The 26,004-nt window shown below is 43.6% G+C and overlaps 2 protein-coding genes across 9 annotated transcripts in view; both read left to right on the top strand.

Annotated features, from left to right (window-relative positions):
- The window catches only part of LOC106587346 (transcription factor 12), a 95,154-nt gene extending 90,420 nt beyond the window's left edge, over positions 1 to 4,734 (top strand). For all 6 annotated transcript variants that reach the window (XM_045709112.2, XM_045709109.2, XM_045709114.2 and 3 more), the window contains 5 exons: positions 507 to 636; positions 784 to 949; positions 1,114 to 1,349; positions 1,467 to 1,623; positions 1,766 to 4,734. In XM_045709112.2, the coding sequence (XP_045565068.1) occupies positions 507 to 636; positions 784 to 949; positions 1,114 to 1,349; positions 1,467 to 1,612 (678 nt within the window). In that variant the 3' untranslated portion in view covers positions 1,613 to 1,623; positions 1,766 to 4,734. The remainder of the gene's footprint in view (positions 1 to 506; positions 637 to 783; positions 950 to 1,113; positions 1,350 to 1,466; positions 1,624 to 1,765) is intronic.
- Positions 4,735 to 7,277: 2,543 nt separating this feature from the next.
- LOC106587322 (cingulin-like protein 1) overlaps positions 7,278 to 26,004 on the top strand; it is a 37,546-nt gene continuing 18,819 nt past the window's right edge. For 2 of the 3 annotated variants that reach the window (XM_045707975.2, XM_045707971.2), the window contains exons 1-8: positions 7,278 to 7,451; positions 10,891 to 12,604; positions 12,737 to 12,831; positions 14,827 to 14,923; positions 15,453 to 15,554; positions 15,843 to 15,991; positions 16,984 to 17,122; positions 17,427 to 17,639. In XM_045707975.2, the coding sequence (XP_045563931.2) occupies positions 10,940 to 12,604; positions 12,737 to 12,831; positions 14,827 to 14,923; positions 15,453 to 15,554; positions 15,843 to 15,991; positions 16,984 to 17,122; positions 17,427 to 17,639 (2,460 nt within the window). In that variant the 5' untranslated portion in view covers positions 7,278 to 7,451; positions 10,891 to 10,939. The remainder of the gene's footprint in view (positions 7,452 to 10,890; positions 12,605 to 12,736; positions 12,832 to 14,826; positions 14,924 to 15,452; positions 15,555 to 15,842; positions 15,992 to 16,983; positions 17,123 to 17,426; positions 17,640 to 26,004) is intronic. The other variant, XM_045707973.2, reaches the window with a different exon arrangement.

Below are 26,004 nucleotides of genomic sequence, written 5' to 3'. Positions count from 1 at the left end.
TTAATATGAGGAAATATGATTGTTTAGCTCACCAGAAAGGTCAGGCATTGTGTTCAATTTGTCATGACAAGTGTTTAGAAAAACCTGTTGTGAAATCCAAGCCAAACATGCATTTTTACAAGTGTTTTCAATGGACAGTTTTCCACCAAGGTTCTCATCATCGGCTTGTAGACTACAAAATCTCCTTCAAAGCTCTGAGCCATGCTCTGTAAGGTTATTATTTCTTTTTTGAACAGACAGCAACAGCATTCCATTTGTGAAGGTCAGTCTAAAGTGAAGTTGAACAACAAAGTTCTCTTTCTATCTCTCTCTGCTTTTCAAGTGTGAGATATCTGAGTCATAAAAGCATTCTCTCTGGTTGAATAGAAATCGTTCCTTTCCTGAGTGTACCAGGCTCATTCAGACCCTTCCCTACAGCTGAACGTGTACTGTCTCTGTCTCTGTCTCTGTCTCTTGCTCTCTCTCTCTCTCTCTCTCTCTCTCTCTCTCTCTCTGTGTTCTGACAGGGTGGTTCTCACCGGGATGAGGCTGGCAGTTTGATCAACAGTCACGGAGGGCCGCCCAGCGTGGGCTCCATGTCCAACATGTCCAGCATGTCCACCGCTGAACTCAACCACCAAGTGGAAACATTCAGAGGTATGATATGACACACTCCCAGCTTCACCCATGACCATCCCATCTCTGCACTACACACCTAAATAACTACATGTGAAATGTCTGTTGACTGTAAATGATCTCAGATTCCATTTGAACTGATTCTCTACCTTTGTCTGCATGTTGCAGGTCTGGCTGCAGGTCTGGCTGGTCAGGTGGCTGCAGCCCTGGAGCTGAAGGTAGAGAACCAGGACAGAGACGACATGCATGATGGCCACTCCTCCGACGACCTCGGCTCCGGAGACGAAAGCGACAAGAGAGACATCAAGACTCCCAGAGGAGGCACACGGACAAGGTAAATAAACCTAATAACCACAAACATGAATCTTTCTGACCTGTCTAAAACATTCAGTGCCCTTAGAATGTCCCTAAATCTCCCTGGAGTCCAATCATGTGAATAGCCAAAAACAATCAGCCTCAGTCTTACTGTTGCGCCTCTGGGCCTCTCTCCCTCTGCAGCAGCATCAATGAGGATGATGACAACCTGAACCCAGAGCAGAAGGCTGAGCGGGAGCGCGAGAGGAGGATGGCCAACAACGCCCGCGAACGCCTGAGAGTGCGAGACATCAATGAGGCTTTCAAGGAGCTGGGCCGCATGGTTCAGCTGCACCTGAAGAGCGAGAAGCCCCAGACCAAGCTGCTCATCCTGCACCAGGCCGTGGCAGTCATACTGAGCCTGGAGCAACAAGTCAGAGGTCAGCATTCCTACACTCTCACATGTAACACACAAGCGTTATAACACCTCTTATGAAGAGTTATAACACCGCTTATGAAGAGTAATGACACAAGTTCATCTGTTTCTATACACGCAGAGCGGAATCTGAACCCCAAAGCAGCCTGCCTTAAGAGGAGGGAGGAGGAGAAGGTGTCTGGCCATGGGATCTCTGGGGACCAGCAGGCCCACCATGGGGTCCACCCCGGCCTCACCGATACATCCAACTCCATGGGCCGACTCTGAGGAGCACACAGGTACAGTACAGTGGTACATCTCCATGGAGCACCATCCACACACTCTCACTCTGTCAGTAATAGCTGTGATGAGATACTATATTACTTACTTTGTGAAACATCAGATTTTGTGACTGAGTTATTCCTGTTTTTGCCCCTTCAGATCAAAATGATCCAGATCAGTTCTGTATGATAGAGATGGTGCCCTTGCTTCCCAATGGCAGACAGGACTCACAGTTTGTGACACAAATTGGAGGCGACAGACCACTTGAAGCTAAACCCCAGACTAACGCAATCCTTAGCTTGAAGAAAAGCCCAGTGTCCAGGTCCCTGTGATGACATCCAACACATTTCTGCCCACGAGAAAACTTCAGCACATATCACTGTCTGCAAGCAGCGTGTCGCATCTGAACAATCAGAGACTGTCGCGATCTCCTCCACCCTCCCATGTGGAAGTTTGCCTTGTGCCTAAACTGAATTGACGAATGCATTGTAACAGCAATTATGTTTATTTGTTTTGTATTATTTTTTCTATTTATTATGTTACTGAGCTGTAAAGTCTGTCTAAAGGGAAAGTTATGAATATGCTTTAAGAAGCCTGTGGCTTTTCAGTTGATCTACAGTTTGCCAGTGTCACTAGTATGGCCCAGCCCTTCTCCCTAGCCAGTCTCGGACTAGCCTTAGCTAAGATTCTCAGGCTCCTGGGAAAGATACAAATGAATATATTCGGCAATTTAAAGGGATCTTTAGGGCCCAACTAAAAATCCATTGGCGGTATTGAGTACTAAAAGACTTAAGCATCCCATTTAAAAAAATAACATATATTATTTAGATTTTATTCATGCCGCAATGAACAGCATGTTTAAACCAAAACGCCCTGCTCATGTGTCCGTTTGGTATAGCTCAGTCTTCATGTCACTGACATAATTAGAGGGAGAGGACTAAACATGAGTGGTGGGTATGAGCCCAGCTAAACAGTGTTCCATACATACACTAGCCTGAACACTATAAAGTCTGTCACAGGTGACAGAAGAATGGCAAACTCTAGTTTTCCTGATAGGTCAACTACAGACTTATAAGGTGTTTATTCTCAGTAGTGAGCAGTTCAAATACAGAAAGCAAACCATTTACAAACCTTAGCATTCCCTGCATATTTCTTAGTGTCTTAACTAAAGGAAAAGGTTCTTCACTGCCTTTTCATTCCTTTGCCATATAGTGTTAAATGTAAACAATGACATATTTCTGATATTGCAGTTTGTTTTCTATGTTACGGTATGGTCTCTGGTTAGTTGAACAGCCGTGGTCATGCTCTTTGTATCGCCTAGCGCTGTCTTATCAAAGATTGCTTAGTGAAAAAGTAGAATCAAAACGACGACCACAAAATCACCTGGCCTGAATTACATTTTCACCTAATTTTTTTTCTGATAAAAATAACTAAAGAAAAAAAGTAAAAAAAAACATTATTCAAAGTTATCAAAAGTTATGTTTATTTGTAATTGTATACAAATCATTTCTCTAGGCTTCATAGTAAAGCATATGATGTCAAGCGTGAAATAGCAGAGAGGAGTTCTAAGTTATTTAGAATGGCTTTGTTTTGATCCAAGCAGTGAAGTTACTGGTGAAGGGATGGGAAGGGGGAGCTTTAAGAGTTCACATGCTGTTAAACATCAGAAACAGTTGGTCCTTCAGATAGGTATAGTACAATGATGAACAAACGCAGTTTTGAGCAGATTTTTTTTATGTTTCAGGATGAAGAACAATGGTCACCACTTACATTTTTTTATCTGTGTGCATGCTTTACTTTCTTTAAAAAAAGTATTTTGGTCTTAACTCCTGGTTTTTATTCCATTTGTTTCCTTGTATACTGTCTTCCATTATTATCCACTTTTAAAACAAGGCTGCCACATCCAGAGACAGGTAGCCTATTCTGTGAAAATAAAGTAATAGAAGGATGTCATTGAAAACCACTCCAAGGAGTTTATCAATTTTTTGGGGGGTTTTACAATCATAATTTTTTTTTGTGTGTGATAAATTTGGAAACGTATTGTCGTGTTTTCTCTGACTGTATGTGGCCTTGTTCATTTCAGTATTCATGAGCTTGTATTCATGTTGCTGGCAGACTCTGATTTGAGGTTAAAATGTATGTCACTGCCTGCTCTCTCATTTCCCCCGTAATTTTCTAATGTTCTGCTGTCTGTCTCTTTGCTCCTATGTTAGACTTTTCTGTATTCCCAGCTGATTTTCCTCGTATAATATATGAAAAAATAAGATAAAAAGACATTTGGCTTATTTTTCACTGTAGTTATTAGTCTTTTATACAATAATATTGTAAGAACATTTCTCGAATTCTAAATATTACTCTTTCTAGATTTTTTAAATCGAAAGTTTTGAGTAAAAAGTTTCTTACTTTATTTTACTATATTAGATAGTAAAATGTACGGTTATTTACCATAACCTGACCATTATTATCCGAAACGTACAAATAGCATCCTAAAACATAGTAGGATTGTAGCTGGCAGTCTAGTACATTGAGGTATTGTACAAGCTCAAATTTTATGAAGGTGTGCGCTCCATCTTGATCTTCACTCTCCATTGTTGGTGGATAAAAGATATGTACTTGTGTCCAAAAATTCTAGGTATTGTTGATTCACATCAAAAACTAGCAGCAAGAAATTGAACTATCCGTCTCTGTAACAGAAAACACAGCATGTAAATAACATTTATGTAGCAATAAATGTGCCATCTTTTTTAACACAATTGTATGTGGATATAATTCCTTCTTTGGACGTCATCTTTATTTTCTGTTTCTCCACCTTTAATGTTTCAGTAATTTCCATTCAATTTTGAATTTTGTGATTGTTTTATGAAATGACGTGCTGGTGGTGCATTTGGTTTAGCTCAATACAAGTACAGTACCATGATGTGTTCACTCAAGTGAGCTACTGACGCAACAACCCTTCCCAGGTTCTCCCCCTCAGAAGACTTTTCTACAGTGGATCTTGGCCAAATGAGGAACTCTGTGCAAGAGTGTGTTTTATAGTATGTTACTAATTTTTAAAACAATATCAGTGGACCATTGTAGTCTGTATGGAATATATGTTTCTATTTTTAATAAAGTGTGATAGCAGCAAACATTAGTCTCGTTTTTCTAAAGGCTGTTTTCTTTTTGAATTTCATTTTATGCTCACTTACAGAATAACTTTGAGAGGGTATTACTTTCGTATTGAGTATTAAGGCATCACAAAAGAATAGACAACACATTTTGTCAAATTCAGCTGCTGTGTACGTTGTTTACAAGTATGAAATACAATAAAATGCCACACTTGTCATTCACAAATAAGAACTTAAAAGGTGCCCATTGCATTTAAACAAAATGTCAACAGGCATGCAGGTCAGTGGTACACATGCAAACATGAGGATATTTGCATGGACATTTGCAGAAGCATAGTGTTGGCTGTCCACTCCTAAGAACTCATCTGCACATATTTGTGCTGTGACATCAGTCAGCCCTCCTTGTCCAATTATAAGACAGATTTAAATCCCAGAAGTTGTCTCAGTGACCCACCACATCTGCAGAGCATTATCCTTTTGTATGTGAGATTGTGAGACAATTCCTCACAGTATCCTGACAGGCCAGATCCAAGTTCAGAGCACTGACAGAGGTGACAGACGACAGAAGATGCTGACTGCTGTAAAGTCTGTGGCTAGCTTAAGTTATGCGCTGTAAATTATGACTGTCATCTTTTAAAACACAGCATTTAATCTGGAATCAAAAGTTACGTATATCCCCACTTCCCCTGTAGTGTGTGTGTGTGCGTGTGTGTGTGCGCGTGATTGTGTGTTTCTGCCTGTGTGCGTGGGTGTATTTATTCCTTCCTGCTTTTATCATGCCTGGGGGTGTTTATTTGCGGTCACCTAGAGTCATGGGCATGTTTTAGATAAGAGTGGGACCACCTTGTTTGAAGGCTGACTTCCTGTGGCTCTGGCTGCCTGTGAGTGAGCCATGGTGGGCCTGCTGACAGATGAGTCTTGGCTCATGTCTCTGGAGCCAAACGAAAGGGCCTACTGCCACGCAGTGGATCCCAAGTCTATCTCTGTCTGTAGGTCTGTCTGTCTTTCTGTTGGTCTGTCTATTTGTTGATTGTTCCTTCCCACCGAATGATCTGTCTCCACTCCTCTTTTATTATTAAGTATCTCTTCCTCTGTACATTTTCTTTTCTAAACCCAACGGACAATTTCCCCTCTTATGTAGAAAGATGTTACATAAAAACATCAGCCACACCATCACAAGAGTCAAACTTGACCGTGACCTGACTGTATAGTCACTGTGTTCCATTTCCATTCTAGAACGCCTCCAGTGTCCCTCAGCCAGGGTCAGACAGCGCACTCTACTGAGCATGCTTGGAGGTCCCAGCTGCTGAACCTCGGAGGAGAACAGAGCCCCTATTGTGCACCACTGTAACTAACACAACATAGCGCCAGAGAGTTGAGATTAAAGACACATTTACAGTCCACCCACTCTCAGTCCTCTCACAGACACAGAAATGAAAAACACAGTGGGCCACAACAAAGGTAGGGGGCAGCTGAGGCCACAAATAAAATGTGGCTGATGCCCTTTGCTGTCCTCTAAACGAAAGAACTGCGATTTTAACGTTTATTAAAGTCCTTGTGTGAGCCATTGAAATGCCTACTCTGTGCCACAACAAGGACTAAGGGCAATTGTTGTTGTTTTTTCTCTCTCAAGGTTCAGAGCAGCTAAAGAATGATAATGATTTTTTTTAGCATCACGCTTGGGAACTAGGTGTAAAAAATGACGGGAAGTATTTTAATAGAAATATAAAAATAGCTGTTATTATACTGTAATAACTCTGTAATGTGTTCTTTTATAGCACTGTAATGTTCACAACAATCAAAGTCAACACTGCACATTTTTTTTGCATTTCGAATTCAACACCTTTGGGAGGTTTCTCGAAAATCGGACTTCATCCTGTATAAAAGTGCTGTATAACAGTGTATAACTGCAGCATTTACCCAGAGTAATCTCTTGGCAAATTGCATAGAGGTAAGTAATTATCCACTAGATGACGCTATTGGTCTTAAAAATAGATTAGCAAATGGGAGTGGTCCACACGGTGCAGTGAATCCATATGTTTCAGTACACAAACATTATCTGCGTACAAACAATAAACCACAACAACCAAAAAAACAAGTTCAACTATTAATTGCGGACTTTTTAGTTATATTTTCTTTGGTAGCTTTATTATAACCACAAATTCCTAGTAAGGCTAATGGAAAATCCATTAACTGGGCCTGAAGGATTTTGTAAAATAGCTCACCAACATTTTCATTTATGATTAATGATGATATAGAACGTGATGGGCCCTGCCATATGACGTGTTCCATACAGTGTACATTTTCATTTTGATTCACAAATTGCAATCAACATCAATATGGGCTATTCATATTCATATCAGCCACGATTAACTTTAGTAGGGCCTAACTGTTGCAACTGTGGCTCGCAACAGAGTATCTTTGAAACTGATAAAGGCACACTTTGTCAAACAGGTTGACTGACAAAAAATTGGGAGTGTTCAGGATGACATTGTCAATCCGGTCCTAGGTCAGTGTTATGAGGTTTAGTGTTTGGTAGTAGGGTTTGAGATGGGCGGGTTTACAGAGTTCTTAGCAGGGGGCGGGGGATTGCAGAGCTTCAGGCGTCTCTAAACTGAACTGATTCAGAAAACATGACCTGCAACAAATAGATATTGAACAATTCCGTGGAATATGCCACTTAAACGTTTGGCCATTATTGAACAACTAATACGCGATTATTGTTCGTAGCGCAGCTGGTAAGTGACAAGTTTCTCTTGCACTTTTTGTTACAGTAGTCATTGAATGCGTCATAGCGTGGGAACTTTAGGTTACTGACTGGGCAGTGGCCGCGATAAACACATATGCAGATCAATTGTTTACTTGTTTAAAATAATCATCATAGAGAAAACTACATTCAAAATCGAGTTATTTCATGTTAATGTAAATAAGAAGTTAAACCACCTGTTGTACCCTAAACTAAAGCATCAGTATAAACTTTTGAAAAGTTTGCTCATCTTTCCCTTTTCCAATTAAAATATCAGTGCAATTTTTTTTTTACGCAGTACTTCTATTAAGTCAATAGATATTAAAGAGGAATATGTATATGTATACTAAATGGAATATGTATACTAAATTAATATATTCAGCATTCAAAAACAATTTTTCATCAAACATATTACACATTCTTTAATATCATATACCACATTCTGTAATATGAATAGATTAATTCATGTATTTAGTATGCAACAATTATTAAAACCATGCATGGCTAACTTTACCCAAAAGCAAATTCCTTGGAATAAAATGTCCACCTCTTTTCTCCTGGTTTTCCATTACTTGCTGTTATTTACTTGGAATGAATGCATGAGATCTACATGTCATAACATGCTATAAGTAACTGATATTCTTCAATAAATAATCTGTTTTAGGGATTTTTAATTATGAATTGCATAATATTTCTAAGGTTTAATAGCTCTCCCTGGAATATGAATAAACTCAATCTGTCATGAGTAGAGTAATAATATCAAATCTGCCATGAATGTAACTCTTTTGTATTCAGTTTTTCATCTGGAATCAAGGCAGTGTCCTAATGTGCTCTCCTATAGTTGTCTTTTACAGGCCTGAATGGTGTATTGTGATAACAACACACTCCCAGGATGTAGAGAACCAGTCAGTGCACTGCACATGTAGATTATTCTCCTTTTTTCTGTTCTCAATCTTTCCCTGGAAAGATCAAAGGCAGGGCCTTGACATCCTAACCCACTCTCACCACTGACCTTTGGTCTGAGGTGTAGGGGCACCGTGGCGAGGGAATTGGTCTAGTTATGGATCGCAGGGGAGCAGGGGGGAGAAATTGGCTCAGCAAGTGTTTCCTCCCTTGCAGAGAGTAACACAATGAGAGGAAAAGAGCTGCACTCACACCTCACAGCCCTTGTGTTGTTGGATACATGTGATACTTGGTGTGAGAGAGGCTATTGTGTTGTCTTCTGCTGTTTTCTGCCTTCACAGTGCCTTTCCTTTTGGATACGGGGCTAACTTGGCCTCATTGTTCTCCCTTCCCTTCAATGGCTGGAAAGTATGATGTTCTGTCCTCTGAGTATTAATATAATCAGGAAGAGCCTGCTGCATCGCTTCTATATCAACATGCTGGTTCAATTCTGTAGAGCAGAAAGCAACACTCGTTTTCAGTTTGAAAGAGTGATTTATTGAGATTTCCTCAAAGGCCTTGTGGGCATGTCTGTGCATTTCATTACAAAGTGACATTATCTGCTGTTACCTTTGTTTCCTTATCATAGCCCTCCCATCCCTATCACCATTTGTCCTGCTATTGTAACACCAGGCCATTCATGACATTCATCTATGTATTTGTTTGTTTGGGGGTGAAATAGGACCTTATCAGCTGAGCCTACAGGATTCTGATAAGAGCCCATTGTCTATACAAGCACATGGTGCCCACTGATGTCTGTGATGCTGTGTGTCTCTGCTGGCCTTCCTGTTAGCTGATACAGACCTGTTTCTTAGGGTCAAATGGCCCTATGCTGTGTCCTCAGCTTCAGACTACACACTACTTGTACATTATTCACAAATATTATATTTCTTTACTCAGAAGACACTCAGATACTCGAGTCAAAGAACTTGATCTCTACTTTATCCGTGTGTTATAATGTGAATACCCAATAGTATCAAGGTGGTCTAAATATTCAGTTACAGGTTCCTGCCGTCAGTGGTGTATTGCCTCTCTTAATGCTGTGGTGTTAAGTGGGGTTGATGACAATGGCCCTGCTGTAGGTCTATTACCCTGCTCCTCCCATGGTACACTGTTACACCGACCAGGTCCCTCTACAGGGACTGCAAATCACAGTGCATTTTACAAGGATTGGCAGAGGTTGGTTCAATAGATTCACAGATAGACAGACAGACACACACACACACACACACACACACACACACACACACACACACACACACACACACACACACACACACATTCACTAGCAAAGACATTCAAGAAGGTTACTGTATAGGTGTCACGCCTTGACCATAGAGAGCCCTTGGTTCTCTATGGTGTTTAGGTCAGAGCGTGACTAGTGGGGTGTTCTAGTCATTTTATTTCTATGTTGGTGAGTTGTATGGTTCCCAGTTAGAGGCAGCTGGTAATCGTTGCCTCTAATTGGGGATCATATTTAGGAAGCCCTTTCTCCCACCTGCTTTGTGGGATATTGTTTTGTTGAGTGCTGACGTGTGCACTGTTTGTGCACTGTTTGTTGTAGTTTCACTTTGGATTAAAAGTATGTGGAACTCAAATCATGCTGCACCTTGGTCCGTCTTTCCTCACGATCGTGACAATAGGCTACAGCTACGCATAGTCATGGGATTTCCAGGTGTAGTGTGACATATCGTTGGAGTCTGTCACTATGCTGTAATACCAGTTTTTTTATTGTCAGGCCATAAGACCTGCTTACACCTTTATGTGCAGTAAATATTCATTCACACCATGTATATAATTATTCACTTATGCCTGTTAGTAACAGCCAATTACAGCGCATTAAGGTGCCAGTTAGTAGCTTGCTTGTTATGGTTTCGTATACAGTACCTGGTCATATTTGCCCTTCAAAAGAGTGTAGCAAATGTTGATTCACTGTTTTTCAAGTTCAGTGTGTTGATAAAGACTGGGCTCTCTTATGTTATTTTAGGGCAGTGCAGTGTCTCACTCCTTCATTTGGCAGGAAAAGGGAGTACCTAGTCAGTTGCACAACTGAATGCATTGAACCGCATTTAACCCAGCCCCTCTGAATCAGAGAGGTGCAGGGGGCTGCCTTATTTGGCGTCATTGGTGCCCGGGGAGCAGTTGTTGTTGGGGGTTAACTGCCTTGCTCAAGGGCAGAATGGCAGATTTTGACACCTTGCCGGCTCGGGGATTCAAACCATCAACCTTTCGGTTACTGGCCCAGAGCTCTTAACTGCTAGGCAACCTGTGGTGGAGCTGAACAGTTAGGTTTCTCTCTGTGGAACCACTCTCTAGAAACAGAGACCATTAAGTACAGGAAAAAGGAACATTAGACCAGATGACATAATCAAATGTTGTGAGGCTTTAACTCTCATTTGCAGGCCATGGAGCAGTGAAACATTTGCTGATGTTATTAAATCTGATGGCATCTCATTTCTGACTAAACCAGATTATGTCCTTTTTTGCAGAGGTGGGCCTGATCCAGGGAGAGGGATTTATTATCTTGCTGCATTCCTGATGGAGTCGTACAGAGTCAATCAGCCGGCCCGTTCTTCCAGGCCTCACAATGGAGCTGGCTCCTATGGCCTCAGCATTAGGGTCCAGGGGATTGATGGACACCCGTATGTGGTGCTGAACAACCAGGACCGTGGGTCCAACTCCTGTACAGATCCTAATAGTAACGGCTACAATGACACACAGGGCTCCTTTATTGACAACTACCATGAGTATAACTTCAAAGGAAGCAGGGAGGCTGTTTCTGACAGCCCCTTTGTTGAGTACAGATCCCAGAAACAGATGCAGTTTGGGGGCTCTCACAATGGAGTCACAGAGCAGGGGAAGAAGCCAGCGTCCACCCTGCTGAACTTCCAGAGGCACCCAGAGATCCTCAAGCCTTATGACCCGGAGAACAACACCTTGAACCTGGACGGTAACCACAGCCTGCCTCCCCAGCCGATGTCCCTGGCGGAGACTGGGAGCACCTACCAGGGCTCTTCTCCCAGATCCACCTCCCCAGTAGTCGCCCATGCTAGGTCATCCAGCCTGGATCATAGGAGGAGTCCTGCCCTGCAGAAGAGAACACAGCCTCAGCCCAAGCCCAAGCCCCAGCCAGCCCCCTCTAAGCCTCAAACTAAACTAGTCCAGTCTCAATCCAAGCCTCAAGCCCAGCTGGCTCAGCCACACTCTAAGCCTCAGACCCAGGTGGCCCAGCCCCAGTCCAAACCCAAGTCTCAGCACCTGTCCAAACCCCAGCCCCAGTCTCTGCCACAATCCAAACCCCAGTCTCCACTCCAGTCTCAGTCTCCACCCCAACCCCAGCTGCCCCAACGTGTCCCCATACCCCAGCCCTATGCTGTGTCCATCCCTCCCAGTGAGCAGACCAAGGCTTCCTGCCGGTCCGCCAGCTCCATTAGCAGTGCAAACTCTAGCCTGGAGCACAGCCAACATGAGCCAGACGTCCTCCCCCTGCGCAGAGTTGACTCCAGCGGCCCCGTGCTGCAGTCCTCGTCCCGCTCCCGCCACTCCTCTACTTCCTCTACCGACCAGCTGGAGGCGCTGTACGCAGATACCATCAACCGCCACCAGAACCGACGCTACATCCCCTTCCAACCCGGCACGGGCCGAGACATCGACACAGGCTCCATCCCCGGCGTGGACGAGCTCATCGGCAAATTTGACGGTAAGGATGGTGGTCACCAGCGACGGGGCAGGGCGGGCCGCAGGAACAGGATCAACCCAGAGGACAGGAAGCGCTCTAGGAGTGTGGACAGCGCCCTTCCCTTTAGCCTCCAGGGAGAGTCGGAATACATGGATGAGTTTAGCAAGAACCAGGGGAGGTCCATGGAGCATGTCCTCCGCCCCTCACAGCTGTATCTGCAGAAGGTGTCTGGAAGAAAAGACTCATGGGTGACAGCGGTGGAGGGTAAGCCAAGTGCCAAAGCTACGGCCTGTGGTAGCAGTGCTCCAGGCTCCCCTCAGAGCATGACCTCTAAAGCAGCAGGCTCCATCCAAGGATATAAGGTGGCGCTAAATCGCTCCTCTACGTTACCCCTGGACAGTACAAATGCTGAGGATGGTCAATCTTCACCAAGCACAAAGATTTTAACAAGTGTGGCTACAACCTCTCTATCCATGCCTTCCTCTAACTTGGGCAAGAAGCCTAGTGCAGAGATGGATGTGCAGGTAAACAATACATTATTTATGATTACAGTTAGGTTAGTTGTTAAACAAATCATTCTCTATTACTACGTAACTGCATGTGAAAGTATCTGTCAGAACTCTGATGGCTCTCTGTTTATTTCCTCTTGCATCCAGGTGACACCTGATCTTTTGAAAGGTCAGCAGGAGCTTTCACAACAAACACATGAAGAGACGGCAAAACAGATTTTGTTTAATTACCTCAAGGATGGGTGAGTTTTTACCTCACTGATGTAATGTTCCTGGTTCACTTTTTATTGCAGAACATTTTCCAGTTTTACAGAAATGTCTATTATATTCAAAGGGTATTAATGGACGATTTTTTTGTGTGAATTGCTAATATATTAATACACTAGTAGGCAACATGATGACGCCATGAGTACCACTTTCACTATGCAGCGGACAGTAAACTGCACAGTCTAAACATAACATGTGCCAAGTTACACTCTTAAAGCTGCAATATGTAACTTTTTGGGCTACCCCACCAAATTTACATAGAAATTCACATAGAAATATGTGTTATAACGCTGTCATTCTCATTGAAAGAAAGTCTATGAAACAGTAGATCTGTTCTATGTGCGCTATTTCTATGCTTCCCATTCTTAAGTTTTGTTTTTGCCTTTTTTACTTTTGGTTTTGTACACCAGCTTCAAACAGCTGAAAATACAATATTTTTGGTTATGAAAAAACATCCCAGTGGTTTAGATGGTACAATGATTCTATACAGTATACTTGCTTCTTTTGCCACATAAACTGAAATTAAGCAAACTATTAAACATTTTGCAAACAGGAAATGGAGGAACGATTTCTGCATAGTGCATCTTTGAGTAAAGCATCATTTGAAAAAGAAAATGCCCCATGGGAGCACTTAAATGTTTTTTATCTGAGTCTGACTGTTTGTGATAAAAGTGAATGAATTTATACTCACATTCAGTCTCCACCTCCATATCTAAGCTGTGGTCGATGCAGCTGCTTAGTGGTGTTTGTTCCTCTTCCCATTTCTCTTTCTCCCTCTCTCTCTCTCCCTCTCTACTGAGGAATGTAGGGTATCTACCCTGCTCTGCTTATCACCTGATTCTTAATGTTCACCTTTCACCCCCCGCTATAAATCCCATCACTTACAGTAGGGGGAAATGGAGGAGTTATCGGTGGGAAGCATCTCAGATTAGTATCTCTATGGTGTACTTCCTGGTTTAAGATAGATGAACTGGAAAGGGTGATACATGATGGTTTATATTATTAAATAGTAAGATGAGGTGCTAGACAGTTTTGTTGTTGTTCAGTACCAAGCTACACCAGCTAAAGCTTGCTATAGCGTAGCTGGTTTCACTCTCTGAAAGTTTTATAGCTAGACTAGGTTGTAAGGCTTTGGGGGGGTTACAAAGCTTAAACCAAGTATGTTCGTCAAGAAGCGAAGTCTGAAAGTCCAGTGCATATATCCAATAGGATAACATGTCAATCACAGCATCAGTAAAGCTGGGTCTTGGAGTTCCTATCCAATCCCAGGTCAAGTTCTGTGTCTCTCACAGAGCATTGTGTCATGTTTCGACTGTACATTTGTGTCCATAGTTTTAGAAGATTTGCATTATAAATCCTAAACTTCTAAACTTCTAAAGTGCCTTAGTTCCTAAGTGTCTACATTCCATGTGTGCTCCAGGCTTGGTCGATGCCCAGCAAGTTCAGGAAACTGCTTTGGGTGTGTCAGGTCACAGGTCAGGGGTCAGAAGTCAATGGAAAGGAACACAGATGGAAGTGGTGTGCTGAGTCATCAAAGAAAGGACAAACATTCACCAGCTGAAGTTATTCAACTTTAATGAAGGAGGGGGGTTAGAACTCCCCTGTCAGGTAGTAGAATGGAATGGAACCTTCCCCGGGTTGTGGCAACCCAATGTTCTGTTCATTTTCTGTCCAATATAGGAAGAGAGAAGGTGCACCCTGTATACAGCCCAGTTCTTTAGCAGGGCCAGGGATGGAGGGAGACACATTCCCCTGAATGTGCCTCCTAATGGATGGCTGTAATGAGGTTGAGCAGGTCGCGAGGTGACACATCAAAGCAGTTGGCCCCCGGCAGAGCAGGAACCAGAACAGTCTGGGATTAGACCCTGATCTGATCCACTTACCACACACAGAGACCCCTCTTTACCCTCAGATCAGCCGAGTGTGGGAGTGCACCTGTGTTCTGACTGTGTGTGTGTGTGTGTCCGCAGGAGCACTGATAACGAGGACACCACCAAGAGGAAGGTCAACCTGGTGTTTGAGAAGATCCAGACATTAAAGTCACGGGCAGCGGGGAGCGACAACAAAGTGAGGCATTGTTGTGGAGTTGTTGTAATTAAACTCAACAAACAGCGAAACAAACAGCCTCTTATCTTAGCCTTAGGCCAGAAGCTTTCGCTTAGTGAGCAGCATACAAGCCACAAGGCTGTGTTGACCTAGCATTGACAACAGCCACTGTGGTTACCACCTCCAACAGTGGAGGCTGATAGGAGGAGCTATAGGAGGACGGGCTCATTGTAATGGCTGGAATGGAAAAAATGGAATGGTATCACACACATGTTTAACTCCATTCCATATATTCCATTCCAGCCATTACAATGAGCCATTCCTCCAATAGCTCCTCCCACCAGCCTCCACTGACTGCCATGTGTAAACCAGTGCAGTATGGAGAGAAACTAGTCACCACCCTTCCTTTTGTTCATTGAGATCTGCCATGAACCAAAGCAACCGACATGTTTTTGTATTGTACGAAAATGCTATCAGGCAAATATATTGTGAGTGATTTGAAAAGGGAAATGAAGTCAAATATAACTCCTGTCTCTGTTCCCCCTCCCAGTCTCCTGACATGGCTACCCAAACCAAAGCCCTACAGGAACAGAGGGTGGCGCTGGAGAAGGATGTTGTTGAACTGAAAAAGCAGCTGGAGGAGCAAACCAAGGTAATACTATGGCGCCATGTCATACATGTTGAATCTAGCTGCTATCTTAAATGTCTGTGCAGGACATGAGAATCCCTGGCTCCCGCCTCTTAATAAGACACAATAATCCTATTGGTGCTAATAGCTAACTTAAGCAGACCAGTAGACATCACAGCCACAGAGTTTGTTGGTTAGATAGTTCGTTGTCAAAACTGTAATTCAGATACTATACTATGAAAGCCATGCATTTCATATGTATTTGGTGTGGTGAGAGGAATGGTGTTTTATTAAAGTGTGTGTGTGTTAAAGAAGCAGATGGTTCTGACTGAGGCTCATGAAAAGGCCAGAGCGGGGGTGAAGGACCTGCAGACGGAGCTGGAGAGGAGCCAGGAGGAATGCTCCCGACTGAGGGACAAACTGGCCAAAACAGAGGCTGAGCTCCGCACCACACTGGAGGAGTAAGTGACTGACCACCAGACCAGGGCACATACACTGTGAGGCAAGGAGTGACAGGTCGACAAAGCCCGGCTTAAGAAACCAGCCCAATGGGGATAATCCTTAGATTTACAACTCTTATTGGGAGAAAGCTGTTTTATCTATACCTTTTATTGTTTTTGTGGAGGAGAACGTTGTAGTTTGTTTTCTGTGGTCACAGGGGGATTATATGTTCTAATGTGTTCCTTGGGCTTGCGGTCTCTTTTTCGGCCATTAGAGTTTCTGTCTCTGTCTGAACATAATGGCCTCCTATAGTTCTCCTTCCCCTCTGACATTTTGTGTTAATGTACACTGCAGAGTCCCACACCAAAGCCCCACAAAGTGATGAGTGTATATCATCATGGCTTAAATGTCTGATGTTGGACTAATCTGTTAAACCTGGGGATGGATTTGTTGATCCTGATCATTGACAATCACAATAGAGACTGGCCATCCTGGCGGATGGCAGCTGACAGTGGAGGCTCTGTGGAGGCAGACTCCCCTGTAATCTAATGACATAGAGACGTCTATGTCATGGACTCCATAGAAATAAGAGACAGAGACAGAGAGGGGCCTGCCTTATAAAGAAAGAATCACTCAACTACTCTCAGCCATTGTATAATTGATTCCATTTTTCAAGAATGGATTCTCTCATTTGAAGAAGGTTCATGTCAGTATGTGGGAATAAGTACACTGAGCTGGGGAATAAGTAGTGTTCAATCTACTTACTCTACATTGGCATGCAGGACCCCCTGTCACTAAACAGACACTCTCTGTGTTGGAGTGGGCAGGTGGTGTGACTGTGATGTGATTGGTAGATCAGTGCCCGGGTGCTCATCATAGCCCAAGTTAGCCTGGAGAATAGGCGTTTCTGACAGAGCGCAGGTGGTATCATTCCATTGTGTGAAGCAGGGTGCAAGTGTTCAGGTGATGGTGTGTGTGTTGTGACTGTATGCTGCTCTGTGTGGTCTGGCAGGCTGTTCCAGGTGAAGATGGAGAGGGAGCAGTACCAGACGGAGATCAGGGACCTGCAGGACCAGCTGTCAGAGATGCACGACGAGCTGGATGGCGCCAAGACGGTGGTGGCCGACAGAGAGAAGGATGCCATGATGGAGGTAAAACACAGGCCAGGTCCCACAGCTCTCAGAGGAGAGAGCGTTGCCATATAGGAGCTTAGCGGCTTGCATGGAAAGGGCTTTGCGGTCCCATAATAACCACCATGTCAATACCATTGTAGTGCCAGTGTTGGTAATGTGTAAACATGTTACTCTTCCTGGCACATTTACTGAAGCAGAATTTCTCAGGCAATAATGTCAGTGCTGGAGATTTATGTGCACGTCACCTGTTGAGGTAGCAGTTAATCTCAGGGTGAGATTTTAGTGAGACACTGTCACCAGTTCCTCCTCTCCTGCTGTGTAGGACCTGATGCAAATGAAGCTGGACTTACAGGAGGTGCTACTGGCCAAGGAGGAGCAGGAGGAGGTGCTGAGGAGGAGGGAGAGGGAGCTGACTGCCCTGAAGGGAGCACTGAAGGCAGAGGTGGCCACACACGACCAGGAGGTGGATAAACTGAGGGAGCAGTATGAGAAGGAGATCCGCAAGCTGCAGACGTCTGTGGAGAAGGCCAAACAGGTAACTGATGTTCCCCAGCCACCCATGGCCTAAAGTTGTCAGAACGTTGTATCATGGTCCCCTGGAGGTTTTGTCTAGTTCCTAGTTGGTCCCGGTGATGTCCCCGAGGACGTTTTTAGGACATTCTTGGGACATTGTGTCATGGTGCCTTGGTCGCAAAGAAACATTCCCCCTCACCCCCCAAAAAAAAAAACATTTTACCCAGGGCACACGCACACTACTTAAATTACACATTGCTCCTTGTTACTGTTGCCAAGCCCATCAAGGCCCTGATTGGTTGACCACTGATCCAGTCACAACGCTTTGTCTTTTCTTTTTAATACTTTTTTTAGGGGGTGCGTGTCTTTGTCTTTTGGCAGTGCTTGGGACACCCACACCACAAACAGAGCTTTTAACATACAGTGTTACATATTTGACATACATGATTACATTGTGTATGTTTATTCATACAGTAATTATTGCTTAACATGTCCTCACCTGGGATTTGAACTCACAACATCTTAGTTCATGGAATTCCAATCTTCCTGCTACGCCACCATGTCTATATCAGTAACTGATTTCACCTGTAGCAGGCCTATTCCTACACTTTGCACTTCAAAGTAAATCTCAGCTCTATTAAAAACACATAGTGATTCAGGAGTAACATTAAAACAGAATAATATGCCCCACCAACATTAGACAAATATAATGCAAACCCAAACTCAAATTGCTGAAATGAGTAAATGAAATCAATGAGAGAATGGTCAGAGGAACTGATAACTAAAAGAGCAGTGTAGATGGCACTCTTTTGCTAAGTGCAGAGATGTATTATAGGTAATGAATGTGTCGGGGACTTTTAAATTCTACAGACTTTGTGGCGCAGCAGAAAGATCAGCATACCCAAATTCTGAGGTCAAATTCCATGTGGGGTCATTTTAAAAAGTGATCATGTCAAGTGTGATCATATTGTCATTCATTAAATATTTGTACACTATTAGCTGAACAGCATACCACTTACCTTAAAACCCCAATACCATTTCATTACTTTACTTATAATGGTATGGGACATGTGGGACCATCACGTGACAAAACTCTCCAGGGGACCATGATACAATATCCCAAGAACCTTCAGGGTACCATGACACAACGTCACAAGAATGCCGTAAAAACGTCCCCGTTACAAACCGGGAACTAGACAAAACCTCCAGGGGACCATGACCCAACATCCCAAGAATGTTCAGGAAACCTTCAGTGGACCATGACACAATGTCCCAAGAACATCCTAAAAACGTCCCTGGGACAAACCTTCAGCGGATCATGACACAACGTCACAAGTATGCTCGAAAGACATCCCTGTTACAAACTGGGAACTAGACAAAACCTCCAGGGGACCATGACACAACGTCCCAAGAATGTTCAGCGGACCTTCAGAGGACCATGACACAACGTCCGAAGAACATCCTAAAAACATCCCCGGGACAAACCGGGAACTATAAAAAGGTCCCTGAGAGAACGTTCCCTTGGGTACATCACGCAACATTTTTAGAACATTCTTAGACCGTCAGTGGGATAACGTTATGTCGAAACACCTTCGGGACTTAATGGGCACGTCGCCAAATGTCCTCAGGACATCACCTGTTTGCTGGGTGTATTGATGTTAATGGGAGATTTGGGCACACCCTAGAGTATGGCATCATGTGTATTTTGGGTAGTAAAGTGTTTGTTTAGGAGGTTCTTTAGAACATTTTAGAACATTCTTAGACCGTCAGTGGGATAACGTTATGTCGAAACACCTTCGGGACTTAATGGGCACGTCGCCAAATGTCCTCAGGACGTCACCTGTTTGCTGGGTGTATTGATGTTAATGGGAGATTTGGGCACACCCTAGAGTATGGCATCATGTGTATTTTGGGTAGTAAAGTGTTTGTTTAGGAGGTTTGTTTGGGGTTGTATTTGTTGCCATATGTTCGGCATCAGTAGATAGTCGATAGCTTTGAAGTGAAATTACCAGGAACTTTCGACCAGCTTCAAAGTTGTGCCTCAAAATTAAGCTCAATTTTAGTAACTAACACAATACGACCGTTTTACCTCGAACAAAAACTCTTTAAGTTGTTTTTGTTATGACTACTGTGTATTGGAATTGGAAAAAATAAGATATCGCCCCATCATTGCCTACCAGCTGTTAAGATATTTCATTTGTTTGGCACAAGTAAATAATGAATGCTATCCAAAGGCCATTGAATTTGTATAACTTTAGTGTTCCATTGTTTATTTACTGAGGAAATGAAACCCTCATTATGTGTTATTATAAGGAAATCAGGCCTTTGTGTTTATTGAGATTAAAATGTTACATACAGTATGCATACTTGAATGAATGTCTGGAAAGTCCTCTAGGAGAGTGAATCATTGACTGCATGGTGCCAGTGTTAGAGAATGTCATAGTTCTATACATGAACTGCTCTTCTCCACTCTCTTCTTGCACTGGCCTAACTGCATTTCACTGCACAGACTTTAATAACAACCACAGCTGACGGCTGAAAAACAAGTCTGAAAACGGTTAAACAGTGCTGGGCAAAAACACTTCCTTCTCTGTAGTTCAGCTGAACCAACCAAGATAAAAAGACTCAGCTATCTGACAGTTAAACCAACTTGTCATCACTTTTCATGGGAACATATTGGACTCTGTTTACCCTAGATGACATATAGTGTCATTAAGAAGCTTTAGGAAGTATTTAATGATGTTGGGTTGTTGTTTTGCTGTAAACATATTTTACTGGGTGGCTCAACAGGAAGAAAAATAGGACCAAACAAAGCCTTTTAAAGACTATGGGGGAGGGGATGGGGAGAGGGAAATGAACTAGTAAAGAGAAGACAGGGTAGGGAAGTGGTAGAGAGGACAGTGAGGTAAGAGCATAAATAGGTCTAATGGAGGAGAGAGGCATAAGAGAACAACACTGACAAGGCTAGAGGAGCATTGTGTTGACTAGGTGTTGCCTGGCTCACATGCTTCCTGTTTGTGTCAGGGCCTGGAAGTCCTCTCCTTGTCCCGAGCTTCCGCCTGCTGTGGTGGGGGTCTACACAGCAGCCAGCCCCTTCTGAGATAATTTTCTTGCTTGAAAAGAGGTACTTCCATTTCTGGGGAAGATTTTGTCGACAAGATTGTGAGATTCAAGATTCTGACCTTATTGTTACTCAGTATTCAGACAGTTTGGCTGCTATCAGTTTATCTTCAGTAATTTGGGACTTTCCCTTAAAATACCAATCCATTGTTAGGTTGTCACACACAAAAACTATTTATAGCGGTTACAGCCTACTGTACTTTTATCCACCAGGCGTTGGCAGGATTGATAGTAATAATCATTTCTGCATGTGTGAGTGAGCGACCGCACAGCCTACTGAATTGCTTAGAATAAAGTGTGCGGTCAAGCATTCATCTGTCCTGTCTCCCATCGAAACGCTGCTCCTCTCTCCTTCGCCCATGAAATGTGCATTGATAGGGCTGCCCCATGCAGAGAATAATGCTGGAAACTGGAGCGCTAAATCGTTCCCGTTGCCCGTTAATTGCAGTGGCAAGCCGTCACTAATCTAATGAGCTGTAGTTCATGAGTTGTGCAGTGTTCCTCACTGTTCCTCCTCTCTCTCTGTTCATCAATTGAAAGGGCAGGGGTAATTGTGGACCTCAGTAGATGAATGATGAGTTTGTTTCACACAATAATAGCAGCAGGGGTTTGGGATATGGTTGGGATATGCTGAATAAAGTGGGTCAGAGGAGTTATGGAGTGGACATCTCCCTGAAAATATGTGTTTGTTTTGTGTCATTGCATTTTAGGTTCAATTGTATTTTTATTTAGTTGTAGCATCAGCCATTTTTTAGATGTTAATCTATAGAGGTAGAAACTATAGAGCTCAAACAACAATATTCATAGAGAATCTATAATCAGACTGTAGTCTACTTACTGTAAGTTACTTATTGTAGATCAGTTCTGTGGAAGTCAGGTTTTTCACAACAGTGATACTTGAGGGAATGTGAAAAATGTGAACAGATAAGGTGCAGGGAGAAGGGTGTGTCAGAGAATGTTCCTGGCTGGTTAGAGAATGTGCACCCAGCAGACCCCCTCCCTCCTGCATATTCTACTACAATGCTCCAGCTCTGACCAGTGGGTGGGGTCGAGAGGGGTGGGACTTGACCATGCCTCTTCAGGGGGCTGCTGTTATACCCCCTCTCAGGGACATTCCTGATTCTCAACGGTCTCTCAGAGGGCCACAGACAGCCCCAACCTGTAGTCCCAGCCTCTAGTACCAACCCTAGCCCCTAGTTCCATTTCCAGGCTCAACCCCATTCCCAGCTCCAGCCCACTCTCATCCCTCAGCCTTGATCCCCTCCACCCTACCCATATAGTCCCTGTTGTATTTTCATTCCTAAATGAATTAGCCCCAGTCCCAAGCCTCAGCCCTTATAGCCCTATCCCATACATCCCCTGACACACTGGCAGCCCCATCCCCCAGCTTCTAGCCCTCCACTTGAGTGATCCCTGCCTGTCTTTATTTTATCTGTGACTGACTTCTTTTTGTGTGTAATCATTGAAGCCATGTGGCCTGGTGAGCACCTCCTCAGGGCTGTTTGAAGGTAAAGAGTTCCACAGGAGGCAGTGTGTTTCCTCAGTTGATGATAGCCCTCTGCTGTGTTCCCGTCCTGGCACAGCTGGAAGGTGAGGATTTACTGGGTAGGGAGGGAGGGAGAAATATAGGGATTGATAGAGGGAAGGGATTTCTCTGGAAATCTACCAGCAAAAGAGAGGAATGGGTGTCATAGCCAAAGTTCAGCGCTTTTTGTGTCCATCTGTTTGCTATCATGTTCTTCCCTGTTTGAAGAATTTGTCTTCAGAAAGACTTGGGAGTTAGGACGGCTTCTCAGAATTGTTTAGATGAACTGTGATATGCTGCTGCCTGTAATGTTCTGCCCAGAAATAGTTTTTCACTGGCTCATTGGTTGCACGCCCATTTTGGTTGCATCTCCTTGTACAGAGCTGGTTGTTTGTGTATGTGTAGTGAGAGAAGTTGTTCCCCTGCCATGTGAGGGTCGTGCCTGTGTGAAAGGAGGCTGTGGCCTGAATTCATGGGCCTATTGTTCATCTGCTGCGTCACTGCCTGGCAGAGCTGAGCTGGTGGGGAGGGAGCCTACTGTGCCAAAATGCATGCAAGGCTTTGGGGATTCCAACAAATACCCCCAGGAGTGTGGAGTAGAGGGTCAGTGTGCTCAAGACTGTGATGTACCGCAGCTTTAAGACCAGAGGTAGAAAGCTAACTCGCTCACACCGAGACTTAGGAAATATGTGGTTTCTCCACTCAATAGGCCGTTTTGTGTTGGTACATTGCTTTTAAACATCCAACAGAGTAGGGAGTACTGGCAAGTACAGGCAAAGTATTTAGCATGGACTTACTGTCCAGTGGCGTAGTCTGCTCAGGTTGCAAGTGGCACTGGTCACTCTCCCTCCAGCAGGATCTGACCTCAGCTCTGACATTCAAAGCCCAGTCATTTGACTGTGATTTTACTCCAGCCCGACCAGGCAGCGTGATTCCCCAAGGTCTGGCTTTCATCCAAGAGTTAAAAGAAGTACTATGCTCAATGTCAGTGTTTTGTCCTACTATAATGACTTTCTGAAGGCTCTTTTGATATTATAATCACTCTGGGTTGGCCCTCATATCAACCATTTAAGATCAGAATAGAGTACTGTGTGTGTGGACTTTGACATTGTGTCATCCCACTTCCTTCTTTTGAAGCCACTGGCCTTCTGGCGATGTGCTACACAATAATAATGCCACATTCTGGGGAGGCTTGGAGTTTTGTGACAGTAAATGTTAATTCTCTGGTTTCATTTTTTGGACACAAAAGGGCCAGTTTCCTGCAAAGCTCTACTGTGACTGCCTTCTCACTGCACTGGCCTATTTCATTCTCTATTAAACCCAAACACCCCTGAAATCCTATCATTTGGCCCGGTAATAGAGCCTCCATTTAAAAAGGTTTCTGTTTTCATGTCCCAAAGGACAAGACAAGATTTGATGGCTGGCATCTTATTGTGACTGGAAAGATGCCAGTGCTCCTCAAGCAGCAAGTTTTAATTTCCACTGCAAGCTTTTCTCCCAAGCCATCACAAACCTGTCTTTACTAGGCAGACCGTAGTCTATGTGCCTTTTGTTGGAGAGCGTCTCTATTGTAATGCATACCTTCTGCTGGTGAAACAAACTAAGGCTTATTCATTGCCAGAGAAGAGCTTGAGTGATCTGTGGTGCTATTTATTTTCCTTGAAGACAGAATACATGGTGTTGAATACCGTTAACTTGATATCACACAGGATATGACCCGTTCCTGGAAGGACCTTGGTCATCTTTGTGCTTCTATTTAGTCACGATTGCCTATCTCGATTTCCCCTCTTATCCCATGTTTACTTTCCATTGGGGAGAGCACATGAATGGAAGTAATTTGAAAACGGGACCATAATGCTATGTGGCTGCATCAACCTTGACTCACGGTACCCTCTAACTAAGGTAGACTGAAGTAAACAATTATAAATGATGTGATGTTGATTTTATTCACTTGTGATTGTGGCCAGTATGTGTCTGTTTGAACGATGTCACCACCAGTGTGTTGTTGCAGCTGGGGTAGAGGGATATCCTGTGTTTCTCTGCATCCTGGCCTAGGTCCTGGGTTAGGTAGGGGGGACACTCTGCCCCTCAGCTCCTAACTAAAGCCTTTCTGTCAGGGATGCTGCTGGGACATTATAGGAACTTGACAATGTGTCAGCTCAATCAAAGAAGTGTTGCTTTGTACCTTTCCCAAGGCCATGGTAGAGCAGAGGGAGCAGAACACTGTGCTCCACTATAGTTACTTATTTGTGATATACTGCAATCTTACACTGTGAGTGTTACTGTCTAAAATAGGTATTATTTCTAAAACCTTGTGAATGCTGTATGCCCACAACAGTACACTGATATAAAAGGTTGTGTTCACTATTGTGAATGCATGTGATAGTAAACACATAAAATGTGTTTAGGTGTGTGCCAGAACTTGTACATGAATCTCTGTAGTATAGATGACACCAGTAGGTCTGTGACAACCAATCAGAGGGTATGCTACTCACTGACAAGGGCATGAGTACACCACAATCTTTATTTTCAGGATTTGTTTAAAGATAAACATTTTGATTCAGTTATGAGTCAGATTATATTATATATTTTTTTGATGCATTGTGGATTTAGAGTGGATTAACTGTCTTGTCATTTTAAAAAGTGATATTTATGTGCCTATAAATGTGAATAGAGTGGGGCTCTGCTGGGTGTGGGATTACCCTGACAGGTTTCTTGTGGACCGTAATTGGTGCAGGAATATCAGCAAACTCCATTGTTTGTTCCCTGGGCTCCAAAGCTGATTCAGCAGGGGTTTGTGTGTGTTCCCAGTGACATGAGAGCACCCTGAAAAAGCTGATTGATTTGAATCTGAGCTCACACACTGGGCCATGCATACTTCACTGCATTGTTAGTGCCACTCTTTTTACTGGCCGCACAATGGCAGTTAATGCCTGACTATAGACAAACAGTTTAAGAGTGCACAAGACAGCCCTTGAAATCAAACTCCCCAATTGTTAATTTTGAGGCTTTGTAACAGTCTGAGTGAGTACAAAATGGCAAACACAAGGAACAATGATCACCAGGGCACCCTGTGAATTTCCACCACCCATGGGTCTTTCTCCCCCACGCCCTCTGAGTGGTAGTGCCCAGACTGGACTCTCCCTAGAACCCAGGGTGGGAAATGGGACAGTGAAAGAGGGGGTGAGGGGATGTTTGTATGAGAAAAAACTGAGAACTCAACTGTTCCCCTCCCCCTCAACCTGACCTCTACCCACTGCCCCAGTTGATTACATTTTGAATACAGAGATGATACTACAATCTTCACATATTCCAGCTAAGTAGGCTAAGTGACCTGTAAAACAGTGATGTTTTTCACAAGCTTCTACCCCCTGCTGTCCTTGGATTCTGTACAGTCCTAGACAGGTGAAAGATGCCTAATGTTTTGAAAGAGATAAGACTGCCTTCGTTGACACATTTTAAGGATGTTTTTTTGTGTGACCTTAACGCCTCGCCTCCCACCCTCCGCTCAAACACTGGAACACTAAGCCTCAGTGACCAATGAGGGTCCTCCATCTCACCCAGTGGTGAGTGGATGTGTGAGGGGGCGAGGTGGTCGGACTTTGGACTCTTTCAGCTCCGTGGACAGATAATGAGTCACTACAGAGACCATAGTACAGTGGTTCTAATGACAGATGAGGGGATTCAAACACATTCCCAAGCACTAAGTCAGATAGCTTCCTTTTAAGACACCCATTTAGTA

The sequence above is a fragment of the Salmo salar genome, chromosome 26, assembly GCF_965601325.2.
Source record: "Salmo salar chromosome 26, fSalSal1, whole genome shotgun sequence".
Taxonomy (NCBI): Eukaryota; Metazoa; Chordata; class Actinopteri; order Salmoniformes; family Salmonidae; genus Salmo; species Salmo salar.
The sequence above is the reverse complement of the archived record's forward strand: the minus strand, read 5'-3'. Positions and strand labels throughout refer to the sequence as shown.